Genomic DNA, 21,730 nt, shown 5'->3' with positions numbered 1-21,730 from the left:
TGGGGAGCAAACGAGTTCATGAATACCTGTGAACTTTTCCTGGCACGCGTTCCATCCTCGCCTTGCATGGTCAACAGTTTCTGCGTGACCTTTAATTTCACAGGTGTTTTTTCTACACTTGAATACAACCCTACTCCTCACCTCCTCTCCCCGCTCCTTCACACCCCACCACCTGCAGGGCGAGCTCTTGACCCTTCACAACTGGCCCAGCCAACTTCTCTAGGTTCATCTCTCATGTGTCCCCCCCTCCCACCCTGGGCTCCAGGCTCTCTCTCTCTCTCTCTCTCTCTTCTCTCTGGTTTAAAAAAAGCTCTAGCCCTAACCGGTTTGGCTCAGTGGATAGAGCGTCAGCCTGTGGAATCAAGGGTCCCAGGTTCGATTCCGGTCAAGGGCATGTACCTTGGTTGCGGGCACATCCCCAGTAGGGAGTGTGCAGGAGGCAGCTGATCGATATTTCTCTCTCATCGAAGTTTCTAACTCTCTATCCCTCTCCCTTCCTCTCTGTAAAAAATCAATAAAATATATATATAAAAAAAAGCTCTAGCTAGTTTGATTCAGTGGATAGAGCGTCAGCCTGCGGACTGGAGGGTCCCGGATTCGATTCCAGTCAAGGGCACATGCCAGGGGTTGTGGGCTCGATCCCCAGTGGGGAGCGTGCAGGAGGCAGCGGATTGATGATCCTCATCATTGATGTTTCTATCTCTCTCTCCCTCTCCCTTCCTCTCTGAAGTCAATAAAAATATAAAAAAAGATTTTAAAATTTAAAATTTATTGATTGATTTGAGAGAGAGAAAACACATTGATTTGTTGGTCCATTTATTTATGCATTCATTGGTTGATTTTTAAAATATATATATTTTTATTGATTTCCGAGAGGAAGGGAGAGGGAGAAAGATAGAAACATCAATGATGAGAGAGAATCATGGATTGGCTGCCTCCTGCACGCCCCACACTGGGGATCGAGCCCACAACCTAGGCATGTGCCCTGACTGAGAATTGAACCATGACCTCCTGGTTCATAGGTCGACATTCAACCACTGAGCCCTGCTGGCTGGGCTCATTGGTTGATTTTATTTTTTAATGTGTTTTTATTGATTTTAGAAAGAGAGAAAGGGAAATGGAATGACGGAAACATCAATGAGAGAGAAACATCAACATCAATCTGCTGCCTCCTGCGGGCCCCCTAATGGGGACCGAGCCCACAACCTGGGCATCTGCCCCGACTGAGAATCAAATTGGTGACCTCTTGGTGCCTGGGTCAACACTCAACCACTGAGCCACACCAGCAGGGCCACTGGTTGATTCTTGAATGTGCCCTGACCAGGGAGAGAACCCACAACCTTGGTGTGTGGGGACAGTGCTCTAACCAATGCGGTACCCGGCCAGGGCTTCTCCCTTCTGAATAGTCCCAGCTTTCTCTTGCCTGGGTTGTTTCCTCTGTCTGGAAGGCATTCTCTCGCAGGCCTGGGAAAGTTCCATCAAAGTCTTTCAAGATGCAGATTGATCATGTCCCAATCTCCCCGGCCTTCCCTGGCGTCCAGGCTGGGCTAGAAGGACCCCTCCCCGGCCCCTACGCTGCCCACGGTCCCCACCATCCTGGCACACCTCACCCAGGATTGCGGTGGCCCAGAGCTATGTGTTCGTTTCCCCGTGCAACTACGACAAAGTACCACAAACTTAATAGCTTAAAACACAAATTTGTGATCTTACAGTCCCGGGTGTCAGAAGTATACAATGGGTCTTGATTAATGAAAATCAAGGCATGTGTGGGGCTCTGTTTCCTCCGAAGGTTCTAGAGGGGCATCTGTTTCCTGGCTTTTCCAGCGTCGGAGCCGGACTGCGTCCCTTGGCTCGTGGCCCCTTCCTCCAGCTCCAAGTCACAGCGTAGCCCCTTCCCGTCTCTGACTCTCTTCCGTGGGCACATCTGCTTCACCTTTTACCTTGTGAGGTCCCATATGCACAGGTTCAGGTGAATGGCAGGTGGTTATCTTTTTAAAAAATATATATTTCAATGATTTTTACAGAGAGGAAGGGAGAGGGATAGAGAGCTAGAAACACTGATGAGAGAGAAACATCAACCAGCTGCCTCCTGCACGCCCCCTACTGGAGATCGAGCCCGCCACCAAGGTATATGCCCTTGACCGGAATCGAACCCGGGACCCTTCAGTCCTCAGGCCGACGCTCTATCCACTGAGCCGAACCAGTGAGGGCGAACGTGGGTGTCTTTGGTGGGGACATCAGAAGGCCGACCACATAGGGTGCCTGTTCCCCCACCAGAGGGGGCAGGGAGTGGGCGGAGGTTCATCGCTGGGCCCCCAGCATCGCCCAGCACAGGGCCAGGTCAGGAATAAGCCTGTCAACGGAGTGAATGAGTCACATCCGTAATGGACGCCACAGCCAGAAGCTCACGGTGCCCCCTTTGCTCCTGCTGCTCGGCTGGAAACCCCCCAGGCTCCCTCCCAGCCCGTGGTGCCTTCCCCCCTGCCTGCTTCCCCAGCCCCGGCTCCTATCTCCCTCCCTCACTCCTGCCTCCTTTCGTCAGCCACCCGGCCTTTATCCACACCTACAACATCCCTGGGTCTTTCCCACCTCTGAGCCCTCGCACATGCTGTTCCCTCTGTCGCTGTTCCCCGCACCATCACCTCCGCCGGCCTGACCTAGCGCCATGAGGACACAGAAAGCATCTGTCTGGTCTCCGCGGTGTCCCTGGTAAATATTTGTGTTGCATTTGGCTCTTTCTGGAATTCCTGGCTGTGCGGCGTCTGGGGCAGGGCCTTAACCTCTCACCGTGATTTCAATCCCCCACCCCCCGCCCCCGCCCCGGCCTCTAGGTGGCATTGCCAGCAGGTCCTGGAATGTGCTGGCTCACACGAATAGGTGTCCAAGCTCAGACGGGGTACCTTCTAACATCATCCCTTTGCTTGTTTCGAAAAGAGAGCAAGGGGGCTCGGAAGCAGGCATGTTTCTCGGACTCAGGCCCACAGAGCGGCCGGCTGAGGCCAGCCAGCAGCCCCGGCCGGTGGCGTTCGCGGACCCTTCGCCTCTAAGTCCTGCTTCGGGCCCGTGCCCTCTGTTCATCCCCTGCCTCTCACCCTGGGTCCCAGACACGCTGTCCCGGGCGTAATCCTGTGGTCTGCCTCCCAGGGAGAGAAGGTGCCGGGCTCTGCTGAGCAAGGCATTCCGGTCTCAGGTCAGTGATTTCCGTACTTAATTATGAAGTAAACCAGACACGGCGGCCACGGTTCAGGACACGGTTCAGTGCGTGGGCTCTGGGGCCTGGCGAGCTGGGTCTCAATCCGGACCCCCCCCCCCTTTGTTTAATGTGTGACATTGGGCAAGACTCTTTTTTTAAAAAAAAATCTATTTTTATTGATGTCAGAGAGGAAGGGAGAGGAAGAGAGAGAAACATCAGTGATGAGAGGGAATCATTGATCGGCTGCCTCCTGCACGTTGGACCGAGCCCGCAACCCCAGGCATGTGCCCTTGACCGGAATCGAACCCGGGACCCTTCAGTCTGCAGGCCGACGCTCTATCCACCGAGCCACACCAGCCAGGGCTGGGCATGACTCTTGACCAGTCTGTGCCGCAGTTTCTTCATCTGTGAAATGAGGCTGATCACAGCCTCACTGTGAAGATGATCTAGGCTCACGTTCAGGAAGCCTTCAGAACAGAGGCAGGCCTCGGCGAGCCAGTACGAGAGCTTGTGGACTAGATCCACAGACAGGAAGACGTACGGACAAGCGCGGAGAAGGTGCAAACACTCTTGGACACATTGCCTAGGTTTTCCAAGCCTTCTGACTGCTTTTCTTTTATATATTTCAGAGAGGATGGGAGAGGGAGAGAGAGAGAAAAAAAACATCAATGATGAGGGAGAATCATTGATCGGCTGCCTCCTGCACACCCCCCACTGGGGATCGAGCCTGCAGCCCTGGCGTGTGCCCTGACCTCCTGGTTTGTAGGCTGATGCTCAACCACTGAGCCACCCAGGCTGGGCTGCTTTTCTTTCTTTTCTTTTTTAAGTGATTTGAGAGAGAGAGAGAGAGAGAGAGGGAGAAACATTGGCTGGTTGCTTCCTCGGCGCCCTGACCCGGGCATGTGCCCTGACTGGGAATCTAACTGGTCACCTCTTGCTGTGCAGAGCGATGCTCCAACCCACTGAGCCACACCGGCCAGGGTAGGCACGTGCTTTTTACCCGCGAGATCTGAGATCCCGTGTAAACAGTGTGGAGTTAGCGCGTTCGTTTTCCTCGCTCCGTGGCATCCGGTGGTTCGCATTTGCCACCGTCTGGTGGCCGTTGTTTCGTTCCCGATGGCTGTTCCCAACTTTGATGATCACACCCGACGCTGCAGTCCACGTCCTTGCGCGTGTCTCCTCGGGCACAGCTCCGAGCGCTTCTCAGGGGCACAGATCCTCTGCCCCGGATGGAAATCGCTGGGCCAGGCCATACCCGCATTTTAACCCTCACCCGAGGGTATTTTCCCATTGACTTTTAGGGAGAATGGAAGAGAGAGGGAAAACAGATATATATCGATGTGAGACAAACACAGCGATTGGTTGCCTCCTGCAGGTGCCCCGACCAGGGCCCGGGCCGGGGAGGAGCCTGCCACTCAGATACCTGCCCTTGACCGAATCGAACCTGGAACCCTTGGGTCCGCAGGCCGACGCTCTATCCACTGAGCCAAACCGGCTAGGGCCTGCCAGCAATTTTAAATTGTCAGTTTTTATTTGAAATCGTGTTTAAGAAGTTGCAAAAGAATAGAACAGAGTGTCCCTTTGAACCCGACACCCAGCTTCCCCCAGTGACATCTGAGGTAACCGTGGTCCGTCCTGAAGGCCGGGAATTGACATTCCTGTTATGTAACCAGCTTCAGGCCTGACTCATGTCTTCAGCACTCAGAGCTCTAAGAAATGTTATCCAATGTGAGGGTTTGAGTGTCCAGGACCACAGTCCGTATACAGAGCTGTTCGTTCTCACAAAGACACTCCAGTGTCACCCCTAAATCATCGCCCCCTCCCCCAAACCCTACCCAGCGGGGGCTTGTCTGTTCTCCGTCGCTAACTTTGTCACTTGGAGAACGTTATGTCAATGGGACTCGTACACCATGCAACCCTTTGAAATTGGCTTTTGTCACTCTACATAATGCCCTTGAGGTCCATTCAAGTTGTTGCTTGTATCAATTGTTCATTCCTTCTCATTGCTGAGCAGTATTTCATGGTGTCTGTGTACCAGTTTGCTTATCCAGTGGCTGATAAGGAACACAGGTCATTTCAGATTTGAGCTATTACAGATAAAGCTGCTATGAACATTGCACACGGATTTTTGTGTGAAGAATAAATACCCAGGGGCATCCATTTTTTAAAAATTCTTTTCTTGCCCTAACCGGTTTGGCTCAGCGGATAGAGCTTCGGCCTGCGGACTCAAGGGTCCCAGGTTCGATTCTGGTCAAGGGCATGTACCTTGGTTGCGGGCACATCCCCAGTAGGGGGCGTGCAACAGGCAGCCTATCGATGTTTCTGACTCTATCCCTCTCCCCTCCTCTCTGTAAAAAATCAATAAAATATTAAAAAAAAAATTCTTTTCTTTTTTCTTTCACCCGGCTGCGGTGGCCCAGCAGTTGAATGTCGATTCAGAAATCAAGAGATTACTGCTCTGATCCCTGGTCAGGACACATGCCCGGGTTGCAGGCTTGACCCCCAGTTAGGGGCGTGCAGGAGGCAGCCAATCGATGATGTTCCTGTCTCATCGATGTTGCTATCTCTCTATCCCTCTCCCTGCCTCTCTCTCTAAAAATCAATTTAAAATTCTTTTTTCCTCTCCCCCCACCCCCCAGTAGTGATATTGTGTACTCAGTGCAATCCATTCATATTTTTATTCAGCAGTTTGTGTGAGCTTGGAGCCTGTGAGTCCCTACGGGAAACTCAGGTCTTAATTAAATGTCTACAAGGGAAGGGAAAGGGATTAATTCGCTGTGGGTGAAGTTGGCCAGCTCTTTGCCAATTGAGAATAATCATTTGTTATCTTTTACCTACTAGACCCCAGAGCTGTTAATCCTCTTAGCTCTCTTTTGTGACCTCTGTTTTTCAAGATAGAAAAGTGAGACTCAGGCCCAGCTGTGGTGGCTCAGTGGACTGAGCGTCATCCCATGGAGGTCCTGGGTTCGATTCTAGTCAAGGTCACATGCCCGGGTTGTGGGCTCCATCCCCAGTAGGGGGCGTGCAGGAGGCAGCCGATCCATGATTCTCTCTCATCATTGATGCTTCTATCTCTCTTTCCCTCTCCCTCCTTCTCTGAAATCAATAAATTTTTTTTTTTTTTAAAAGAAAAGTGAGACTCAGAGGGAAACCGCTCTGCAAAGCAATAGAGCCAGGAAGTGGGAGGAGGGTTTGGGAACATGCCGGCCTGGCTCCGGGGCTCAGAAGCTCTGCAGCCCGGCTTCTCAAACCATGGCCTTTGGAGGCAGCCAGTTTGCAGGTCTCCCATCTTGGCTGTGAGGCCTCGAACAGAATGACCGAGGCGCTCTGAGTCTGCTTCCCTCTGCAAACGGGGGGCCATAGAAGCTGGTGCGCAGGTCCCTGGGGAGAAATTAGGGAAAGTAAGGCTTGGACCGGGGGCCCTGGGTACAGCAGGTGTTCTATGAATATTAGCAATTATTACTACTTTTGCTATTACTATCCTCTGTGTGTGTGTGTTTTTTAAAAATATATATATTTTATTGATTTCAGAGAGGAAGGGAGAGGGAGAGAGAGATAGAAACATCAATGATGAGAGAGAATCATGGATTGGCTGCTTCTTGCACGCCCCCTACTGGGGATCAAGCCCGCAACCCAGGCATGTGCCCTTGGCCGGAATCGAACCTGGGACCCTTCAGTCCGCAGGCTGACACTCTATCCACTGAGCCAAGCAGGCTAGGGCACCATTGATTTTTAGAGAGAGTGGAAGGGAGGGTGAGAAAGAGAAAAAAAATCGATGTGAGAGAGAGAGAGACGGATTGGTTCCCTCCCGCACGCGCCTGACCCATTGGGGCCAGGATGGAGCCTGCAACCGAGGTTCCTGCCCTTGACCCTAATGGAACCCGGGACCCTTCCGTCTGTGGGCTGAGGTCCTACCCACTGAGCCACACCGGCTAGAGCTATCCTCTCTCTGTGGACAATGCCTAAGGGTGCGCGACTTTCTCAGCAAAAGATTGGGGGGCGCGGGGTGGGGGGAGTAGGAAAGGAAACAGGCCCCAAGGATCAGAATTGACCAGAGAAGAAAGCTCCCCCCCTGCACTTGTCCTGCTCTTAGAGGCCCAGAGGCGGCCGCGAGGTGTTCCTGGCCCCACCCCCAAGGCGGAGCCAACGGCACGCTCTTCCAATGGGGACGCTAGGATTAAAGGTCCTCTTGGCATTGGGCGGGGCGCGCGGGCCGGATGGCCAATGAGAAGCGGCGTAGGGGCGATGGGGGCGGAGAGAGGGGCCACGCCCCCCGGTGGGCGGGCCGTCGGGGCCTCCTTAATTCCCGCGGGGGAAAGGCGCGGGTGTGGGAACCGCGGCTTCCGGCGATGGCGCTGCGCTGGGGCATCGTGTCCGCCGGCTTGATCTGCAGCGACTTCACGACGGTGCTGCGGGCGCTGCCTCGCTCCGAGCACCAGGTGCGCCCCCCACACCCCGGGGTCCTGGAGCCGGGCGGGCGGGGGCCGGGACTTCCGGGTCCGAAGGAGTTGGGGTTCGGACTGCCGAGTCCTCCAGGCAGGGAAGCAACGGACCCCGTCCTCTCTCCTTTCTCCACTCCTGACTTACAAACGCGAGCTCCGTGCGGCGTGGGAGGGTCCTCGTCGGAGCGGCTGCGAAGAGAAGGCGTGGAGCGAGCAGGGGGCTTGGCCATCGCGTGCCCCGATCGCTCTCCCAGGACCCCAGTGTCCAGCCTCCGGTCACCTCCCCCGCCCCCCAGGACCAAACCCCCGCTCCCCCTTCTTGGGGTGTGATTCCTGTCCCCCCCTGCCGCCCCCCCGGCCTCCTCCATCACCTCCCTCCCAGCACGAGTCTCCCACGTGTGTCTCAGGTGGTGGCCGTAGCGGCGCGCGACCTGAGCCGCGCGAAGGAGTTTGCACGGAAACATGACATCCCCAAGGCCTACGGGTCCTACGAGGAGCTGGCCAAGGACCCGGACGTGGGTGAGTGACCTGCGCCGGGGGGCGGGGGGGAGAAGGGGGGTGCTGCCCCCAGGTGCTCCGCCGCAGGTGCAAGGTCCGCGGGATGGGCCCCGCCTTTGGACTTGGGGAGGGACCTCGGCTGGGAGACGGCCCATAGGCAGGGCTTTGGTCTGGGGTTTCCTCCTCTGCTTGCCCTTCTCAGTTTCCTTATTTTTATTTTTATTATTTTTAATATGTCTGTTTATTGATTTCAGAGAGGAAGGGAGAGGGAGAGATAGAAACATCAGTGATGAGAGAGAATCATGGATCGGCTGCCTCCTGCACGCTCCCTACTGGGGATCGAGCCCACAACCTGGGCATGTGCCCTTGACCGGAATTGAACCGTGACCTCGGGGTTCATACGTGGACCCTCAACCACTGAGCCACACCAGCTGGGCTCAGTTTCCTTATTTTTAAAACGGGCAAAACGGCCCGGCCAGCGTGGCTCAATGGTTGAGCGTCGACCTATGCACCAGGAGGTCAGGGTTCAGGGCACATGCCCAGGTTGCAGGCTCAGCCCCAGCAGGGGGCGTGCAGGAGGCAGCCGATCAGTGATTCTCATCATTGATGTTTCTCTCTCTCTGTCCCTTCTTCTCTGAAATCAATACAAATATATTAGCCCTAACTGGTTTGGTTCAGTGGATAGAGCATCGGCCTGCAGACTGAAGGGTCCCAGGTTCGATTCTGGTCAAGGGCATGTACCTTGGTTGCGGGCACATCCCCAGCAGCGGGTGTGCAGGAGGCAGCTGATCGATGTTTCTCTCTCATCGATGTCTCTAGCTCTCTATCCTTCTCCCTTTGTCTCTGTAAAAAATCAATAAAATATATTTAAAAAATAAAATACATTTAAAAACAGCAACAACAACTAAAACGGGCAAAATACTAGTATCTCCCGGTTGGTGTTGTGAGGATTCAGTGATTTCATGTCATTGCAGTGGGCGACAAGGATCTGAAAGGAGGGTGATGGTGCCAGTGGTTAGCTCCTTCCTCTGGGGGACTAGGGTTTGACCAAGGCGGTAGGGCTTGGTCCAGGTTGGGGGGTGGGGGGCACCCCGATTCCTTGGATGCTGGAGGCGAGCCTCGGGGACTTGGCGGGGCTTGCGATCTCTTGACCCCCTTCCTCTCACCCTAGAGGTGGCCTACGTGGGCACCCAGCACCCGCAGCACAAGGCCGCCGTGTTGCTGTGCCTGGCGGCTGGCAAGGCCGTGCTGTGCGAGAAGCCGATGGGCGTGAACGCCGCGGAAGTGCGAGAGATGGTGGCGGAGGCCCGAGCCCGAGGCCTCTTCCTCATGGAGGTGAGAATGGAGCAGCTCTTTCAACATCCCAGACAGCTCCCTGCCTTCACTAACCATGGTTGCCCGTGGGCATTTTTGGAGGGACACATAGTAGGGGTTGACCACGAGTTAAGGGGACCACAGCATGGCCCGGCCCGTGTGGCTCAGTGGTTGCGCGTGGACCTAACACCCAGGAGGTCACGGTTCGATTCCTGGTCAGGGCACATGCCCGGGTTGCAGGCTCCATCCCCAGTGGGGGGCGTGCAAGAGGCAGCCGATCAATGATCCCCTCTCATCATTGATGTTTCTCTCTCTCTATCCCACTCCTCCCTTCCTCTCTGAAATCAATAAAAGTATATTTCAGGCAGCACCGTTCACGGGCGGGAGGCACGGCTTTGGGCCCCTGGTGACCAGGGCTGCCTGAAGGACCCTTTGTCAGACCTGATGCCAGCAGTGAAGGTGGCACAGGGTGGCCGTGGGCTCCGTTTGGGTGGGTTTCCGGGGATGGAGGTGGCGGGACCGAGGATCTCCGACAGCCCTCAGCCACGGGCATTCTTAGAGTTTGCCCTTATCAGGCTCGGGTGTACGCAGGCGACTCGGGCATCTTGCAGATCACTAGTGATTCTAGACCAGGGGTGGGCAAACTTTTTGACTCGAGGGCCACAATGGGTTCTTAAACTGGACCGGAGGGCCGGAACAAAAGCATGGATGGAGTGTTTGTGTGAACTAATATAAATTCAAAGTAAACATCATTACATAAAAGGGTACGGTCTTTTTTTTTTTTTTAGTTTTATTCATTTCAAACGGGCCGGATCCGGCCCGAGGGCCGTAGTTTGCCCACGGCTGTTCTAGTGGCTGCCACAGGGCCTGCGCAGCGCCAGAGTTAAGATGGCCACCTTGCCGAAGACGGTTTGGCTCAGTGGATAGAGCGTCGGCCTGCGGACTGAAAGGTCCCGGGTTCGATTCCGGTCAAGGGCATGTACCTGGGTTGCGGACACATCTCCAGTGGGAGATGTGCAGGAGGCAGCTGATCGATGTTTCTCTCTCATCGATGTTTCTGACTCTCTATCCCTCTCCCTTCCTCTCTGTAAAAAAATCAATAAAATATATTTAAAAAAAAAAAAAAAAAGATGGCCACCTCGTGGTCCCTAGAAGCTATTTTAGTGTTAAGGAATATTATGGTGTGTGTTTTTTTAATTGATTATGTTTTAAAATATGTTTTTATTGATTTCAGAGAGGAAGGGAGAGGGCGAGAGAGAGATAGAAACATCAACAATGAGAGAGGATCCTTGATCAGGTGCCTCCTGCACGCCCCACACTGGGGATGGAGCCGGCCACCCGGGCGTGTGCCCTGATCGGGAATCGAACTGTGACCTCCTGGGTCATAGGTTGACGCTCCACCACGGAGCCACGGCGGCCGGGCTGTTCGGGCTTTCGTGCCTTGTAGGTTCTGACAGTAGTAGCAACAGCTGCCTCTCACTTCCCCACGCCCTGCGGAGCCGGCATACGCCTGCCGCTGCGGAGCCTCCCCGTCCGTCACGGTCCGTATGCCCGAGCAGCGGCCAGCATTTATCAGGGTGACTCAGGGCCTCTGGTGTGCAATGTGCCTGCCAGCGCCAACATTCTGTGAGTTTATTGCTGCCTCGTTGTTTTTTTTATTGGCCCCTAATGTGTGCCACATCCAACCCTAGGACCCGGGAACTCATAAGGGATAAGACGCAGGTTCAGTTTTCAAGGAGTTCAAGGTCTGCTGTGGTCCCGGAAATGGGCAAGCCCAATGCCCAGCTGCGTGGACTTTTGTGGACCTAGCACTGGGCGGGCAGTCGACAGAGAGCCCAGTCTGGGGGTTGGTCAAGGAGCTTTTCCTACAGGGAGGGACTGGCCTGAGCCTTCCAGGGAAAGTCAGTTGCACAGGTAACAAGGCCAGATGGGGGAAGCGGAAGCAAGATTTAAAGAAAACCAGCATGGGGAGATTTCGTGTATTTAGTATGAACTTGATCCTGGATTAGTCAGCATTCCTGGCGTTCGAGTCAGACGATTCTGGACTCCAGTTTCCCAGTTCCTAGCTCTGTGACCTTGGGCAAGAAATATGACTCAGCGGAGCTTCAGTTTTCTCACGCGTGGAATGGACATGAGGACAGCTACCTGGCAGGGACGTCGGGGGGATTCATGATGTAAAAGCTGTGCACAGCGTCTTGTCCAGAACACACACAGCCGGCAAATGGGAGCTGAAATCTGGCGATGGGGAACCCTAGAGAGGGGGGCCGGGTAGTGGGGAGGCTGGATCAGCTCCAGGAGAAGCGAAGACCCCTGTGGGGCCATGTGGGACACGGACTGCAGGGGGGAGGCGGGGAGTGAGGTTCGCTAGAGCTGCCATCACAAAGGCCAGACTGGGTGGCTTAAACAGCAGAGATACTGTAGCCTCGCACACATCTGGAGGCTGGAAGTCTGAGATCAAGGTGTCAGCAGGGCTGGCTTCTCCTGAGGCCTCTCTCCTTAGCTTGTAGATGGCCATCTTCTCCCTTTGTCTTCACACGGTCTTGCCTCTGTGCATGTGTGTATCCTCATCTCTCTCTCTCTCTCTCTTTTTTAAAAAAAATATAGTTGTATTCATTTCAGAGAGGAAGGGAAAGGGAGAGAGAGATAGAAACATCAATGATGAGAGAGAATCATTGATCGGCTGCCTCCTGCACGCCCCCTACTGGGGATCGAGCCCGCAACCAGGGCATGTGCCCTTGACCGGAATCGAACCCTTCAGTCCAATGCTCTATCCACTGACCCAAACCAGCAAGGGCCTCATCTCTTCTTATAAGGACACTAGTCCTACTGGATCCGGGCCCACCCTCAAGACCTCATCGTAACTTAATTGGCTCTTTATTTTTTTATTTTTTTAAATATAGTTTATTGATCTTCTACAGAGAGGAAAGGAGAGAGATAGAGAGTTAGAAACATCGATCAGCTGCCTCCTGCACATCCCCTACCGGGGATGTGCCCGCAACCCGGGCACATGCCCTTGACCAGAATCGAACCCGGGACCCTCCAGTCCCCAGGCCGACGCTCTATCCACTGAGCCAAACCGGCTTCAGCAATTGGCTCTTTATAATTACCTCTTTAAAAACCCTACCACCGAATACACTCATATTGGGCGGCACTGGGGGGTTAGGACCGCCGCATGAATTTGGTGGGGACAGAATTCAGCCCATAACATCGGGAGACTGGGGTAATGATACAGATTAGACAGGGCAAGGCTGGCCCTGACCGGTTTGGCTCAGTGGATAGAGCATCAGCCTGCGGACTGAAAGGTCCCAGGTTCGATTCCGGTCAAGGGCATGTACCTTGTTTGCAGGCACATCCCCAGTAGGGGGCGTGCAGGAGGCAGCTGATCGATGCTTCTCTTTCATTGATGTTTCTAACTCTCTATCCCTCTCCCTTCCTCTCTGTAAAAAATCAATAAAATATATTTTTAAAGAAAGAAAGGACAAGGCTGGAGTTGGGGACCTGGGTGTCAAGAGCAGGGGAGAGGACAGAGTCGGGCAGGACACAACTTGGGGACTGATGGGCTGTGGAAGGAAGGGGAGGGTCTAGATTGGAGACTGGGTCACAGTGGGTACCCCTTCAAGATTGAACCCCATGGAGGGGGAAAGGAGACATATGTAATACTTTAAACAATAAAGAATTTAAATAATAATAATAAAGAAGATTGAACCCCAGATGGGAGAACTGGTTGGTTGACTCCTGACCCCTCTCCTCCCCTTTCCCACCCTGCTTTCTCCCCCCCCCTCTGTGGGCTTCAGGCCATCTGGACCCGCTTCTTTCCTGCCGTAGAGGCTCTGAGGGCCACTCTGGCCCAGGGCACTCTGGGGGACCTTCGCGTGGCTCGGGCAGAATTTGGGAAAGACCTCACTCACGTACCGCGGGCCGTGGACTGGGCCCAGGCTGGCGGTGGCCTGCTGGACATTGGTATCTACTGTATCCAGTTCATCTCCATGGTCTTTGGTGGGCAGAAGCCGGAGAAGATTTCAGCCATGGGAAGGCGCCATGAGACAGGTATGGTCTGTTCTGGACTGTGTGGCGGTGATCAGAGTGATCCACTCTTCCTGGGTGCACGGACCTGGGAATAAGTCTCCGAGCCCATGAACACCAGGCGAGGCTGCTGAAGAAATTTCCTGCGAGAAGTTAAATGATCAAGTATGGTCAGGGCTCTGTATTGGGATTTTGCTGTGTGATCTTAGTCAAGGCACTCCATCTCTCTGAGTCTTAATTAGTTACTTACTGAACCACGTCCAGCTCGGCCAGTGGTGAACCTGAGGAGGGCTGGGGGTGGGGGTGGGGGAGGTGGGGGGCGGTGAAGAATTAAAGAAAACAGACAAGAGAATACAGCTGGGGCCAGGTGGACCACTGCGCCTGGATGAGGAAACAGTGACACAGCCTGTAAGCCGAGTCTTTATTTTATAGTCAGAGCAAAACAAGGGAGTGGTCAAGGTGTTTACAACGTTCTTGAGTTTCAAATCTACTTAATTACATGCACCTGAGAACTCTATCAAGCTTTGTTTTGGCAGCACCTGCTGCACCTCCCACAGCCCACAGCCCTCAGCAACCTGGGACCACAGGGTCGGACCATAAGGTCAAGCTTGCAACCATAGCCTTTGGCTATAATTGTGCTGGGAGGGCTTTGCCCTCCAAGCTGGGACTTGTATGTGGCGTTGCCACAAGAGGACCGTGCCCTCTCATCAGTCTGAGGCTTGAACCTGTCCAAACGCTGTAGCCGCTCTCCACAACTTACTGGTAAAATTTCAGTAATAGGGTTGTTATAAAAAGTTAATGAAGTAACTGTTGAGGCAAATTAAGCAGTACATAAATACTAAGGATTATTATTTTTTAAGTTGTCTCAGTTAGCCTCTGCTGCATAACAAACTACCCCAAAATGTAGTGACCTCAGATAACAATCATTTATTCACTTGTGATTCTGTGGGTGGCCATTGGGCTGGGCTCAGCTGGAGTGGTTCTTCTGCTGGTCTTAGTCATGCAGCGGCCACCAGCAGCTGTGCCACTGGAGCTGGATGGTCTCTAGCCAGTGGTCGGCAAACTGCGGCTCGAGAGCCACATGCGGCTCTTTGGCCCCTTGAGTGTGGCTCTTCCACAAAATACCACGTGCGGGCACGCACGTGCAGAGCGATTGAAACTTCATGGCCCATGAGCAGAAGTCGGTATTTTGTGGAAGAGCCACACTCAATGGGCCAAAGAGCCGGGTGTGGCTCACAAGCCGCGGTTTGCCCAGCTGCAGTTTGCCGACCACTGGTCTAGGCTAGGAGGTCAGTGGTTCTCAACCTTGGCTGCACATTAGAATCACCTGGGAATCTTTTTAAAATCCTGATTTCTGGGCCTCATCCTCTGGAAATTGTCTCTTTATTATGGGGTGGGGTGTCCCTAGGCTGGGCCAATGATCAGGCTGATCAGGGCCTTCCAGCTGCCAGCCGGGGCCTTCCTTCCTTCCTTCCTTCCTTCCTTCCTTCCTTCCTTCCTTCCGAGCCACCCCCTGGTAGTCAGCACATGTCATAGCGAGCAGACGAACTCCCAGTGGATCGAACTCCCGAGGGGACAATTTGCATATTAACCTTTTATTATATAGGATGATCTCCCTGAGGTAAATATATGACAGTTGTCCCATTTTACAGATGAGCAAACTGAGGTTTAGAGACAGGAAGTGACTTGTCTAAGCTCACACAGCAGATCCAGTTTTAGAACTTGGGCCTGTCCAAGTCCAAAGAGAACTGGCTCAGTAGGTTCTTCCAGCCATTGCGTGTCCGATGGGTCCCAGAACCAGGCTGGTACTTTACTGTGTTTAATTTTTTTGAAGCATTTAAAAAAGTGTTTTCATTTATTTTAGAGAGAGAGGAAGGGAGAGGGAGAGAAACACTGATCAGCTGCCTCTCCCATGCCCGCTACTGCGGGTGGAGCCCACAACCCCAGGCACGTGCCCTGACTGGGAATGGGACCTGCTACCTCTCGGTGAATGGGACAGCACTCAACCAACTGAGCCGTGCTGGCTGGGCTGTTTAACTTTTCACTAATGCTCTCCGCTCTCTTATTCTGACCTAAATAGACTCGGTGCTTTATGCATTTTAGAGACGAGGAAATGGATTCTCACACGCCTCTGCAACAAGTATGTATGAGGAAGAAACTAAAGTTCAGAGAGGCAAAGTCTCTTTGATTTTTTTTTTTTTTTTTTAGCATTTATTTGTTTATGTGTTTTGGTAACGGCTCACTGAAAGAATTCACATACCATACAATTTATTCATTTAAAGTGTATCATTGCAGCCCAGCTGGGGTGGCTCAGTGGTTGAGCATCAACCTGTGGAGCAGAAGGTCATGGTTCCATTCCTGGTCAAGGCACATGCCCAGATTGCATTCTATCTCTCTCTCCCTCTCCCTTCCTCCTTGAAGTCAATATATATATATATATATATATATAGAGAGAGAGAGAGAGAGAGAGAGAGAGAGAGAGAGGATCACCCCACGGCTTTAGTGTATTCACCGTGTTATGCACTTATCACTAGAACCAATTTTAGAGTATTTTTATTACTAAAACACAAAACAATAAATAACCCAATTCTCCCACACCGCTGAGCCCTAAGCAACCACTAACCTACGTTCTGGCTCTATGGGTTTGCCAGATATTGGACATTCCACACAAATGGAGTCCTACCGCACGTGGCCTTTTGGGTGCGGCTCCATTCCCTCACCATGACTGTTTTCGGGGTTCCTCCCCGGGGTCGTCCACGCCAGCCCCCAAATCTCAGCATAACTTTTTCATCGCTGCCGCATTAGAGACGAGCCCGCCTGCCCCAGGTGGCTCAGGCGGGCTTTGCGGCCAGGCCTGCCCCTGACCCGTGCCTCTCCCCAGGTGTGGACGACACGGTGACTGTGCTGCTGCAGTACCCAGGGGGCGTCCACGGCAGCTTCACCTGCAGCATCACCGCCCAGCTCTCCAACACGGCCTACGTGAGCGGCACCAAGGGCATGGCCCAGGTGAGGCGCTGCCAGCCGAGCCGGGACGGGCCCTTAGCACAGGACTGGGCCATCTGAGGCTGTTGGAGCTGGATGTGGGCTGAACCAGTCTTTTCCCGCCGCTGCTAAGAAACCCACCCTCAACCAGCAGGCCGTGTGATGATGGGGTCTGGACCTCGGGCTCCTTCCTGAGGTGAAGCTGTGGGCCTGTTAAAAACCCTCCTCCTGATAAGAAACCAGCTCTTATCAGCCCTGCCTAGAGGGCAGTGGTGACCTTTGGAACTGCTCCCAGGACAGGATCCAGGGGTTACCACAGAGCGGCTTCCGTGCGCTGCCCCTGGCCAAGTTGCTGGAAAGAAATCCTATTCTTAGCAGAAGAATTTGGACCTTGCCCCAGCTGCATCTCTGCTTTTCCGTTTCGGCCTAGAGTTGGGTCTGGGAATAAGCGAGGCCCCCCAGGGCCCTGACCGGTTTGGCTCAGTGGATAGAGCGTCGGCCTGCAGACTGAAGGGTCACAGGTTCGATTCCGGTCAAGGGCATATGTCTTGGTTGCGGGCACATCCCCAGTGGGGGGTGTGCAGGAGGCAGCTGATCGATGTGTCTCTCTCATCGATGTTTCTAACTCTCTATCCCTCTCCCTTCCTCTCTGTAAAAAATCAATTAAAAAAAAAAGCAAAAGCTAGGCCCCCAGGGCTCTGGAGCCAATAGGAAGTCTCCGGTGGATAGGAAGGTGCTGGATGGTGTCAAAGTGGAGATGGGACGATAAGCATCTCCAGGCTCCAGCATCCCTTTCGAGAGGGAACTGGCCCTGGGGACAGGGACATGCAGGCTTCCAGTGAGGTGAGACACACACTCCCAGCAACCAGGTCTGGGGGCTCCAACCTCCCTGCGGATGCACGGGGGCAGCCAGCCCTTGACCACCAGGTGAGGGAGGGAAGCCCCGCATCAGCAGGCAGGAGCCCCCGCCGCCCTGTTGGTGAGGGCAGTAAGGCCACCTGTTTTCTCGCCCCAGATCCTAGACCCCTGCTGGTGTCCAACAGAACTGGTGGTAAAGGGGGAGCGCAAGGAGTTCCCGCTGCCCCCAGCCCCAGGCAAGGAGTTCCATTTTACAAACGGAGCGGGCATGACTTATGAGGCCAGGCACGTCCGGGAGTGCCTGCGGAAGGGTAAGGATGTGCAAGGCTGTGGGGTGGAGGGGTGGGGGGTGGGAGGGCACGCCCGGCAAGGGAGGAGGGACCCTCCCCACCCCTCAGTACTCGAGCAGCGGTTTAGAACTACGTCTCCCAGGGGCCCCTGGGGCATCTTGTGCCTGAACCATGCATGACGGTGCCCCGTGGGATTCTGGGAATTGTAGTTCTTTCTGGTCTTGGGGGGCGTGAGGAGGAGGGGTTTCTAACTGCGCTCTCCCCCAGGCCTGAAGGAGAGCCCTGTGGTTCCCCTGGCGGAGAGCGAGCTCCTGGCCGACATCCTGGAGGAGGTGAGGAAGGCTATTGGCGTCACCTTCCCCCAAGACGGACGCTGATGTCAGCCCTCAGTGAACAAAGACATGGTTTCCACCGAGAGGCTGGTGGTGATGGTTGGGTGGGAGCTGGAGCGAGCCCACCCTTAAGAGAGCGACTAGAAATGGACACAGACAGCAGGGGGTGAGGGCCTGAGTGGGGGGGTGGGGGAATGTGGGGATAAGGACACAAATGTAATGACTGAATAAAGAAATGTAAAGCCCTGACCGGTGTGGCTCAGTGGATGGAGCATCGAGGTCCCAGGTTCGATTCCGGTCAAGGGCATGTGCCTGGGTTGTGGGCACATCCCCAGTGGGGGGTGTGCAGGAGGCAGCTGATGGATGTTTCTCTCTCATCGATGTTTCTAACTCTCTATCTCTCTCCCTTCCTGTCTGTGAAAAATCAATAAAATATATTAAAAAAATGTTTTAAAAAAGTTAGAAATGCAAAAAAAAAAAAATAATAATAATAAATGGAAAAGAAAAGAGTGACTAGAGCAGCGGTTCTCAACCTGCGGGTCACGACCCCTTTGGGGGGCGAACGACCCTTTCACAGGGGTCGCCTAAGATCATCGGAAAACACAGATATAATTACATATTGTTTTTGTGATTAATCACTATGCTTTCATTATGTTCAATTTGTAACCATGAAATTGGGGGTCACCACAACATGAGGAACTGTATTTAAGGGTCGCGGCATTAGGAAGGTTGGGAACCACTAGACTAGAGAATAGGTGGGGAGAAGGAGGGGGAGCGGGAGGAGGAGGAGAAGGGGAGGGGGACGAGGTGGGGGAGGAAGGCGGGGTCAGGACCACATTTCCCACGTCTCCTGGAGCAAACACCTGTTGGTCTGTCTCCTCAGGAAACAGGGGAGATAGTACTAACCACCTTCTGGTGAGGATTAAAAGGGGCGGTGGATGAACAGCCCATAGCAGACAGTATGTTCTCAACAAATAATATTAGCTGATGGCCCTTCGCCTGGAGGTCAGGCCTTTCCCATATTGGCCTCCAGCAGCCTCAGGCCTCCATTAAGGCACAGAGACATTTCCATGGGAAAGAAGGGATTTGCCTTCAGGGGTTTCTCAGTGGCTTGTTAGTAAAGCCCCGGTCCCATGCCCTCTGTACAGCAGGGCTGAGGTCATTCCCACCCAGATTACCTGCAGTGAGTGGGCTATAAGGAGGTGCTTAGTCGGGCTTCTTAGGCAAGATCTAACTTTCCCGGTTTCTATAGCAGTGAGTATAGGTTAGGTTATGCTGCCGTGAGAAACACCCCCCAAATCTCAGCATAACAGGGTTTTTTATTTTATTTTTTATTTTTCATCCTTATCCAAGGAGTGAGGATATTTTTTCCATTGCGTTTAGAATGAATGAAGGAGGTGGGGGGGGGGGGGGGGGCGGGGAGAGAAACATTGATGTGAGAGAGACACATCGTATGTGTGTGGGAGGGGGTGGGGGGGTGGAGATTGCACCTGCAACCTTACGGTGCACAGGTCGACACGCTAACCACTGAGCAACGCTGACCAGGGCATGACAAGTGTTATATTTTGGCTGAGGGTTCTCATCAGTAGAAGTCTGGCACCTGGGCTGGCAGAGCCACTATCATCTAGAGTCCTGCCAGTCACTGTGGCCAAGGAAAGAATGCCCTGAAGGCATTCTTTATTTTTAAGATACTAGTTTTTGGTTTTGTTTCTTTAAAATGTTCTTATTGATTTTAGAGACAGAGGAAGGGAGAGGGGGAGAGATAGAGAGAGAATCATTGATGTGAGAGGGAAACGTCAATCAGTTGCCTCCCAAATGCGTCCTGACCGGAGTATGTGCCTTGACCGGGAATCGAACCTGCTACCCTTTGGTGCCTAGGACGACGCTCCAACCAACTGAGCCACACCGGCCAGGGCTTCGTTTCAGTCTTTTATTTTATTTTATTTTTAAATATATTTTATTGATTTTTTACAGAGAGGAAGGGAGAGGGATAGAGAGTTAGAAACATCCATGAGAGAGAAACATCGATCAGCTGCCTCCTGCACACCCCCTACTGGGGATGTGCCTGCAACCAAGATGCATGCCCTTGACCTGAATCGAACCCGGGACCCTTGAGTCCGCAGGCCGATGCTCTATCCACTGAGCCAAACCGGCCAGGGCGAGTTTCACTCTTTTAATTGTGTGGCAGAGATGGCTGGGTGTCCCCGAAGTACTCACTCACCTGTGATAGGAAAGCGACCTTGGAGACTTGGCTGCACAGCTAAAGACGACATCTCCCTGGCTCCCTCGCAGCTGGTTTCTTGCCTTGTGAATAGCTTCTGGCCAAAGAGATGTGTGCCGCGTCTAAGTCATGGCCTTCAAAGGCAAGGAGAGTGGCCTCCCCCTTAACCTCTCCCTTCCTTCGGCTGGAGTGGGGTGTGGTGTTGGGCCTTGGCGGGACCATCTTGCCCTGTGAGATGGAAGCCCTGTGGTGTGGGTGGTGGAGCCAAAAGCTAGAAGGACAGGAGGAAGGCGTCACTATGGAGGTCAGCCTGCCCCAAGATCTGCCGGTTGAACTGGCAACGCGACCCAGGAGAGCTGATGTTTAGTTCAAGTCCAAGTCCGAAGGCCTGAATACCGCATCAGGAGAGCTGGTAGTGTAGTTCTTCTTCTCCTTCTTCTCCTTCTTCTCCTTCTTCTCCTTCTTCTCCTTCTTCTCCTTCTCCTTCTCCTCCTTCTCCTTCTCCTTCTCCTTCTCCATCTCCTTCTCCTTCTCCTTCTCCTTCTCCTTCTCCTTCTCCTTCTCCTTCTCCTTCTCCTTCTCCTTCTCCTTCTCCTTCTCCTTCTCCTTCTCCTTCTTCTTCTTCTTCTTATTTTTTATTGATTTCAGAGAGGAAAGGAGAGAGAGAGAAACATCAACGATGAGAGAGAATCATGGATCGGCTGCCTCCTGCACTCCACACACTGGGGATCGAGCCTGCAGCCCAGGTATGTGCCCTGACCGTGACCTCTTGGTTCCTAGGTCGATGCTCAGCCACTGAGCTATGTAGGCCGGGCAAGGTGGCGTAGCTCTCGCCTGAAGGCTGGCAGCTCAAGACCCGGAAAGAACCAATGTTTCCATTGGAATCTGAAGGAAGAAAGCTGATGTCCTGGCGCTACGGCGGCCGGGAAGGATTCTTTCTCACTCAGAGTAGGGTCAGCTGTTTGGCTCCATTCAGGCCTTCAGCGGATGGGATGAGGTCCGCCCACCTTAGGGAGTGCCATCTGCTTTGCTCATCTGCCGACTTAAATGTTAATCGGACGGACCCAGAAACACACAGAGTAAGGTTCTGGTCACCCCGTGGCCCAGTCAAGTTGGCACACACAATGAAATGAGCCATTATAATTCCTGACACTGGAACGTTCGTCACTGTTAATATCACTTGGGATTGCATAGTCTTGGGCTGTGACATGAGAGGGAGATAAACTTCTGTGTTGTTTACACCCGTTACATTAGCCTTTGCCAAAGCAGTTGGATTGCTATGGCCACCTTATATTTTTCAAAGATGTCTCCTGTCTCCACTCACTACCCCCATTAAGAGGTGGAGTCTCGCCCTAATCGGTTTGGCTCAGTGGATAGAGCATCGACCTGTGGACTGAAGGGTCCCGGGTTCAATTCTGGTCAAGGGCATGTGCCTTGGTTGTGGGCACATCTCCAGTAGGGGGTGTGCAGGAGGCAGCTGATGGATGTTTCTCTCTCATGGATGTTTCTAACTCTCTATCCCTCTCCCTTCCTCTCCATAAAAAAATCAATAAAATATATATTTTTTTAAAAAAGAG

At 53.3% G+C, this 21,730-nt stretch overlaps 1 protein-coding gene across 1 annotated transcript; it reads left to right on the top strand.

Annotated features, from left to right (window-relative positions):
• Positions 1-7,481: 7,481 nt before the first annotated feature.
• DHDH (dihydrodiol dehydrogenase) lies at positions 7,482-18,121 on the top strand. The gene is made up of 7 exons (XM_036307232.1): positions 7,482-7,632; positions 8,043-8,154; positions 9,305-9,468; positions 13,242-13,494; positions 16,352-16,476; positions 17,468-17,621; positions 17,868-18,121. The coding sequence occupies exons 1-7, from the start codon at positions 7,543-7,545 to the stop codon at positions 17,975-17,977; spliced, it is 1,008 nt and encodes a 335-aa protein (XP_036163125.1). The 5' UTR covers positions 7,482-7,542; the 3' UTR covers positions 17,978-18,121.
• Positions 18,122-21,730: the final 3,609 nt, after the last annotated feature.

Source organism: Myotis myotis, unplaced genomic scaffold (genome assembly GCF_014108235.1).
Source record: "Myotis myotis isolate mMyoMyo1 unplaced genomic scaffold, mMyoMyo1.p scaffold_m19_p_45, whole genome shotgun sequence".
Taxonomy (NCBI): Eukaryota; Metazoa; Chordata; class Mammalia; order Chiroptera; family Vespertilionidae; genus Myotis; species Myotis myotis.
Note: the sequence above shows the minus strand (reverse complement) of the source record. Positions and strands in the feature narration are given on the sequence as shown.